The sequence below is a fragment of the Mus pahari genome, chromosome 8 (assembly GCF_900095145.1).
Source record: "Mus pahari chromosome 8, PAHARI_EIJ_v1.1, whole genome shotgun sequence".
NCBI lineage: Eukaryota > Metazoa > Chordata > Mammalia > Rodentia > Muridae > Mus > Mus pahari.
Window position 1 is genome coordinate 50,594,646 of NC_034597.1, and position 7,942 is coordinate 50,602,587.

The 7,942-nt window shown below is 44.7% G+C and overlaps 1 protein-coding gene across 3 annotated transcripts in view; it reads left to right on the top strand.

Annotated features, from left to right (window-relative positions):
• The window catches only part of Cab39l (calcium binding protein 39 like), a 94,822-nt gene extending 87,306 nt beyond the window's left edge, over positions 1-7,516 (top strand). For all 3 annotated transcript variants that reach the window (XM_029541749.1, XM_021203592.2, XM_029541750.1), the window contains one exon: positions 5,455-7,516. In XM_029541749.1, coding sequence (XP_029397609.1) covers positions 5,455-5,634 — 180 coding nt within the window. In that variant the 3' untranslated portion in view covers positions 5,635-7,516. The remainder of the gene's footprint in view (positions 1-5,454) is intronic.
• The last annotated feature ends 426 nt before the right edge of the window (positions 7,517-7,942 follow it).

Consider the following 7,942-nt stretch of genomic DNA (forward strand, 5'->3'; position numbering starts at 1 on the left):
GGACTCCATGCCCTTCCTCTTCTGAAGTTAAGCAGTTGGAGGACCCTATTTTGTGGCTGAGAAAGCCATTTCTGTGGGAAATTCAAGGACATATTTATTAGCATGTGCTCTACCAGTGAACCTCATTTCCGAGTTGCGTGCTTTAGTTTGATGTCAGGTATTTGGGGAAACAACTGTGTGATATTGGTGATAAGGAATATAATATTAGTGTAGTGAGTCATTACTGTGTGCTAGTGAGTGCTAAATGGATACACACAGGAACTGCATCCTTTATCCTTCTCAAAACTCAGTCATGTTTGACAGTAAGAGTGTGAGGAGCTAAGGCATGCCACAGCATGCTAAGTCACAAGAGCACTGCTGAGTTACATGATGCTATCATTATGACATGACTGTGGAGGTCGGTCGTAGGAAGCACAGTAGGTGTGACTGTTGATGGGGGTCAGGCTTCTTTGGGGTGACAGAAGTGTCTTAAAGTTGACTGTGATGGCACAATTCTGTAAGCATACTAAAAATCATTGATATATATATGGTCAGTCAGGTGGACTAGTATGTGAATCATGTCTCAATGTGACTGGTTCTAAAACTTTAAAACCTGAATGACATACAAGTCATCAGAAAAGTTGATGTCCATTCCACAGAATTGCAAGGCTTGATTTGTACACGTCTATTAGTATATTCCATATCCTAAGGAGGTTCCTAGAGACATCCAAGGACAGTATGAAACATGCTTAAAAAAAGACTTGAGAAGAGAGATCAGAGGTGTTTCTGGTCCTTCGCTTTGGTCTGCTATTTACTTTTGAAACTGTTTTATAGTGAGGAATGTTTTGAGCATACCTGTCCCTCTCCTTGCTCTTGCTTATGGGTAAGAACAAGCAATTTAAACCCAAGACATGATATGCCTGCATGCGGCATGGCACAGGCAGCACCAGCCTGTAGCTGGCTGGGCTCCTGCACTCTAAGGCTTACCTAGAGAGCACAGCAAGTGTCTTTCCCTCAGACCTGTAATGATGAGAGGACATAGCATATATAAACTAGCTAGCCAGTACCCAGAGAGTCTGGCCTAACTCTTGCTCAAGTGGAGACCAGTTCTTAATATACAAAGAACCGGTGTAAAGGTCTATAGTGGCCTATAGTGTCAGCTCCTCCAGACGCTGGCAAGGATCATTCGTTCAAGACCTGCCTAGGCTATACAGTGGTTTCAGGGGTAGTCCCAAAAAGCAAAAGAGGGCTGGGCTATGACTCACCTCACTGATAGAGTGCTTAACTGTAGTGTGTGCGGCCCTAGGATTAACCCCTGATGTGGGGGGGGGGGCAGAGAGAGGGAGAGAGAGAGGGAGAGAGAGAGAGAGAGAGAGAGAGAGAGAGAGAGAGAGAGAGAGAGAGAGAGAGAGAGAGAGAGAGAGAGAGAAAACTTCAAGCTCATTTTTCTTTAAGGTGGAAGGCTGCATGAGCATTATGTCTGAGTGGAGGAGTTTAGAGGATTGATTTTGTATTTATTATGGTACACGAGTGCCCGGCCCTCACAAGAGCTCAATGTACGTGCTTTTTCACACATCATTTACCCGCTTTCTCACCTGTGTCACATGTCAGAGCACTCAAAGCAGTCTTGCAAGTGGCTCTGAGAACCTCAACTTCCAGCCTGCTGGCTGGCCTCTGCCATGCTCGCTATCTGGTCAGCCATGGCATGGAACCTCCCATGTAGAGCTTGGCCAGTCATTCTTTAACAGAGGCAAGATTGCCAGTTGGTGGTCACGTGTGTGTGTGTGTGTGTGTGTGTGTGTGTGTGTGTGTGTAAGAATAGTTACTTTATTTACACTTATATAGTATAAAGTCCATGGACTCTGTATATGGGCAACTCTGTCACATGTGCAAAGTATTCTAGCAGACAACAAAGCTGGAGCAAGCCCTGTGTGCCTCACCAGCTCAGCTCCTTCCTGCTAACAAGAATTTAGATGAAGTCAGTGAAGATGTATGCAAGATTTAATTTTCATTTTAAAAAAGCATTCAGATTTAAAATGGAAAACAAAATACTTTGTTTCCTGGATTAAAAACATTTGAATGTAGCTACTGCCTTTTTCTCTGTGCTTGCAAACTCCATATATTTCTGAGCCCTGTTATATAAACTGAGGGACGCAGGCATTAAGACAGCAGTTCAAAAGGCTACAGGCTGTTTTCATGTGTTTACCATAGCATATTCTGTACACATCAGTCAGCAGTGAGCATCCACCATGAAGTCTCCTCCCACCCAGCCAGTAAGTCCTCAGACAGTCAGGGTCAGTGTGAAAGTCTAATGAACAACTGCCTCCTGAACAGAGGGCTCGGAGCCATGAACAAAAAAGAAAACCTAAGGGAAAATGTTCAAGCTTGCAAACAACCTCAACATTTTGCTAGGTTTCAGTACAGGGTGTGGGCTTTGGAGTTCATCCAGCACGCCTGCCTGAAAACTCCACTAGGCTTCTGAAGGGAGCTTGGTTTGCCTAATGTACCTAGTCTTCCTTATGAGTTATTTATGTACTTACCACAAAATGCCAGGCAATTTGTAATTAGAACGTTAGCAGCTCTCTTAGAAACAAACACCAACCAGAAAAGGCCAGAACGTGGCGATTGCTACCATATTCACAGGTATTCTGTGAGCAGCAGGCATTTGTCTAACAGTGTAAACAAGCCTGGGGTACCTTTTTGGTAAGTAACTATTTTAGTTTATTGTAACAAAAGCCATGTCTATAAAACTTCACATATTGACCATTCTAAGAGCAGAGCTCTGAGATCAGTGTTGTGACCCAGGGGTTATTTCAGTACATCCCTGCACCTTAGAAGGAAACCCACTGCCCTAAGCTGTCTCTCTCCAATCCCTTCCCATGAGCACCTGGCAGCCACCATCTGCTTTTCACTCTAGGGATTTGCTTGCTTGTATAAACACAGTCAAATCCATGGTGTAGCTGGGTCAGCGCCTTGCTCCTTGGAACAGCCATGGCAGACTTTGTGTCATGGACATCCATTAGTTAGTGGGTATTTGGGCTGTTAACACTACTGGTCACTGCTCCTGCTGTGGACACCTGTTTATTTGAACAAACCTTTTCCCTATGTTGGGGCAGGATTTTTCTGACAACTTTACCTACCAAGGAGATACCAGCCTTTTCTACAGCCACTGCATTATGTATTCCGGCTTGGAGTGTCTCCTTGTGCTCAGCACACTTAACTTTCTGTTTTACGTTTTATGATCTGCGTTGCCCTAAGGGTAATGTCTGTGAGTGTGTAGATTAGTGATCACTTTTATTCCTGTTTGAATTCCTGTTTGAAGAAAGCGCTACTAAAATCCTTTGCATCCTGGATAATTGGGCTTTGTTGTTTAGTTATAAGAGTTCTTTATATAGTCTAGATCTGAGATCAGTCAGATCCATGACTTACAGATATTGTCTCCCACCCTTCTAACACTGTCTTTTATAGAGAAGCATTAACCATTAGTGAAGCTCATCGGACAGCTTTTGTTTCTGGTATTTTAGGCAAGGTTATGAATTTATCCTTTGTAGTTTTCGCTAGATGTCTTAGTAGGTCTTATATTTTGGCCTTTGGTTCATTTTGAATGATGTTTGTATAGGGTGTGAGGTGAGGACTCAGCTTCATTCTTTCCTACAATTCCACTTGTCTCTTGGATGCTTTTTAATCTAAGAATTTAATTTTATCAAATTATAAAATAATTGAGATGACCACATGGATTTCCTGCATTCACTCACTGTGACATTAGCTTCCTAGGGCTATGTCAGGTTTCCACAGAGGGCTAGAAAGAACAAAAGTGTATTCTCTCCCAGAGCAGCAAACCAGAAGGCCAAGGGTAAGGTGTCAGTAGAGTTGGTTCTTTTACAAGGCCTCAGGGAGAATCTTTCAGTCCTGTCTCTTAACTTTTGGTGATCACCAGCAGTCTTTCCTAATAGACATATCACTCCATTCCCTCACTGCATTCGACACTCCTCTGCATGCCTGTATACCTCCATATCTGAGGTTTCATGTTACCTGTCTTAGATTGGGGCCCTCTAACCCAGTATGACTTCATCTTTGCCTGCTGTATGTGAAAATCCCATGTTTCCATAGAAAGTGACACCCTTGGGTGCTAAGGGTTAGGATGTCAATCCGTCTGTGTGGGGAAAACAGTACATCTGGCAATTCGCTGATTGTCTGATGTGGAATTAAGTCCCAGTTGGTTATTATATAGAACCCTGTTATTATGTAGTGTGGCTTACTTTGCTGATGTTTTCTTAAGAAGTTGACCTTTCATTCATAAGGGATATCATGCTTTGAGGGCTCTCTCATTGTTTAATCTGGCTTTGGTGTCAAGATATTACTGGCCTCAGAATGAGCTAGGAACAATTCTTTGAAGAAATTGAGAAATACTAGTGCTCGTTTCTCTTTAAATGTTAGGTAGGAATTTTCCAACAAAAGCCGGCTGGCCTGGGCTTCTCTTTATTATGGGTTAGGGTTACTGATTTGATCTCTTACAATGGGTTTTCTATTTCTTGAGGAATTTAACCATTCTTCTTAGTTGTCTGTGGTGGTTAATATTGGTTGTCCACTTGACAGGACCTAAATAATTGGAGAGACAAGGTTCAAGTCTGTGAGGGACTGCCTGGATTAGGCTAGCTGGATGGGAAGGCCCGTCCTAAATATAGGCAAGTATCTTTCCATGGGCTGGAGTCAGCCCGGCTGAAAAGCAGACAGGGCTGAGGACCAGCCTTGCTCTCTCACCTGCTGTGGGTGCAGCCACCTGTGCAGCATGGAGCTGGTCCTAGTACACTGTGGACTGCAGCCCCGCTCAGGCCTTAGCAGTCTCCGCTCGAGACTCCCTTTTCAGAATCCAAGTCTCCTCGAGGTGCTTCATCTCAAGAGCCCGCTTCTGGGTTTAGTCATTCTCCATGGGAACTCCTCTGTCTCTGCTCCTTTTGCTCATTGCTTTGACTTGCTGCTTTTCCTAGTTCTGTAATGTGTGAGGCTAGCTTGCTGATTGGAGCTCTTCCCTCTGAATGTGGGTTTGCCTGCCTGAGTGTCATTTCTTGTATTTCATTTGCACTCCTCTCCAGCTGTTTACTAGTCACCCTGTGCTCTCCTTGTTCCTGTGGCTAGTAGGAGCATAAGGTGCAATGTAGCCAGGAGGCTAAGGCCAGACTCTTGTCGCCTTATGGTTATGGACCTGCTGGGTGGGAGTCTAGGGACCTTCTTTCTGGCCTATGTGGGCCCCTGGCCTTCTGGGGGTGGAGTTATTGTGGGTAGCAGTGCTAAAGACTGTTCCGTCGTGAGTGTTCTCAGGGGAGGCTCTGCTGCTTAGGCCCTGCTGAGGGTTCAGACTCCCCAAGGAAGACTGGTTATGGAGAAAACAGAAGCAGCAAGGATTAACATATCATATTCCTATCATTTGTGAATCATTTCAGAACTGCATTGGTCAAATGTTTACCTCTGTTCTAGGTGTTTGTGGCCAGCCCCCACAAAACGCAGCCGATCGTGGAGATTCTGTTAAAAAATCAGCCCAAACTCATTGAGTTTCTGAGCAGCTTTCAGAAAGAAAGGACAGATGACGAGCAGTTTGCTGACGAGAAGAACTACCTGATTAAGCAGATTCGGGACTTGAAGAAAACAGCCCCGTGAAGATGGCCCTGCCCTGACAGCCGTGTGTCTCCCTGGCCAGTGTGGACAGTGTTGTTTCAGTCTCTGTGTATCTCCCTGGCCAGTGTGGACAGTGCCGTTTCAGAGTCTCCGTTCTTAGGAAGGCTTTGGGGGTCCTGTCCTTCTCAATTGATTGTTCAAGGTAGATGAAATATAAATATTTGAGTGGAAAAAAAATCAACCTAGAATAATATATTCATTTTAATAAAGCCTGTGATTGCTTATGGAATCAACCATTATATTAAACATTGATCAAAAGCAGTGTAAGTTCAGAGCTGGACCCTGGGTCACCTAGGACATCAGGTCAAGGAACACAAGTGTCTCTTGAAACAGACGATGGGAGAGGACCCATCTGTTTTTTGTTTGTTTGTTTTGTTTTGTTTCGTTTAGACAGGCTTTTTCAGACACTGAAGAGATGGGAGACAGGCCTGCATTGTCTGTTCAGTGTGCACTTCCTTCTCTGCCTGCTCCCTCCTAGGTAGTAAGTGGTTCCTGGTGTATGTAGGTGGGAACAGGTGCCCAGCTCCCAGCTCCGTTTCTTCTTCCTTGTAGCCCATGTCTGCCATGACCCATGCCCATTCCAATTTCTGAGGACTAGTCTGGAAGCAGCTGAGGGCTGCGTGAGATCAATAGAGGTTATAGGGACAGAGACTCATGGGCTATGACTCTCTCAGAGGAGAACTGCAAACAGGTGGCTGTAGTCACCACTGTTCTGTTGGCACTTCTGCAGGGTCAGTGAGTGTGAGGACATTTCACTAATAGCTGTTGCTATGGAAAGAATGCTTCCTGTTGACTGTTTGGAGAGGTGGAATCACAGTAGGTACAAACTGTGGGGCTAGATGGTCATGTTATCCTTCCATCAGTAGAGGGGAGAGTGAGTCATGCATAACAAATGTCTCAGACGACCAAAGGTTCTCTCTTGCTCAGTTTGTTCTGTAATAACCTGTCATTCCATAGCCGTCTATCAGTGTCTTCAATGAAAAGCTAAAATATCTAAAATTGTTGGTTCCAAGTACTCTCTTTCATACTAGAATAACTAAAGTATTCATTTGTGTCCCCTTAACAGGGACAGGAAGAAAAATTACTTTTTTAAAGGCCATGGTTTGTTTTCAGACTTCAAACCTTTAAAATGGAATTTTAAAGAGACGTTTCCCAGGCACTAAAGCTACAATTGCTTGTCAGCGCTTCATGCCCTGAATTCCCATGGCACTTGACTGCTGTCTTCCTTGCCTTTGGGCACATATGTCTCCATCCAGAGACTGGAAGGGAAGTGTGTTCTCCAGTATAAATGCTTTTAGTGGGTTTCCCACCCAGCAAATTCCCTGGCAGGGCACCTTGCTTCTTGACTGGGGTTCAAGTGTTTTATTTCCATGTTACCCCCCCCCCCCGTCCCGCAGTGTCCTGTATCCTTCAGTCATAGAAGTCAGATTTTTTTTTTTTATAATATTCCCTGATAGTATAGAGCCTCTTAGACTTTGACCTTTCTACATTTGCTTATTTGATTAAAAGAGGTGGAAAAAAAAAAAAAAACCTTTAAATGTGTTTCCATAGCATCATGGGACACAGGCAAGGCCATGTTTTCATTTTATTTCAGTTAAAAACACTTCTTTTCTCTGGGTTTGAATTGGCTCTTTGCCAGCATCCTTTTATCCTGGCTGTGTACCTGCTGGACAGAAAGCTCCAGAGTCTGAGATACAGTGACTGAGGTAGCCAGGGTGCTGATGCGAGTTTCTAAGTTAGTCACTTAGAAGGGGCACATGGGGCTCACCACCATGGTGTGTTTACACAGAGATCACTGTAGTACTATGAGACTTGAATGTGGAAAGGTCATGGTTCATAAGCACAGTTTAAAGACCAAATAAAAAGTACCACATACTCTTGGTCTCATTTCTCTTCCTTTACTTGTGCAGTTGGGTTCTTGCCCTGAAATAGAAAAGGCAGCAGGCCAGGAGGCACCCAAGGCCACACTGAGACCCCAGTGCACTGTAGCAGGAGGCCCTGTCCATATCCCAGGATCAAGCACCAGCCAGCAGGCACTAAGTCCCACTGTTGCTGCCTCTTCAGTTAGGAGGCATTCCCATAAACATAGACATGGAGGTTGTAAGAAGAATGTCCCAGATCTAGGGTGGTACACACCAGGTTGACACCCAGAGTGACCTGAGGCCCAGTCTGTCCTCTGTGCATCCTCGGGGTTGTGACCTGAGAAAGGCCATGGCGTTGGGAGTTCTGTGATGTTGTGCTGAGACCTGGGAGGCTCCCCGTGACAGGGCCTGGAGTGTGGCCAGTAGGG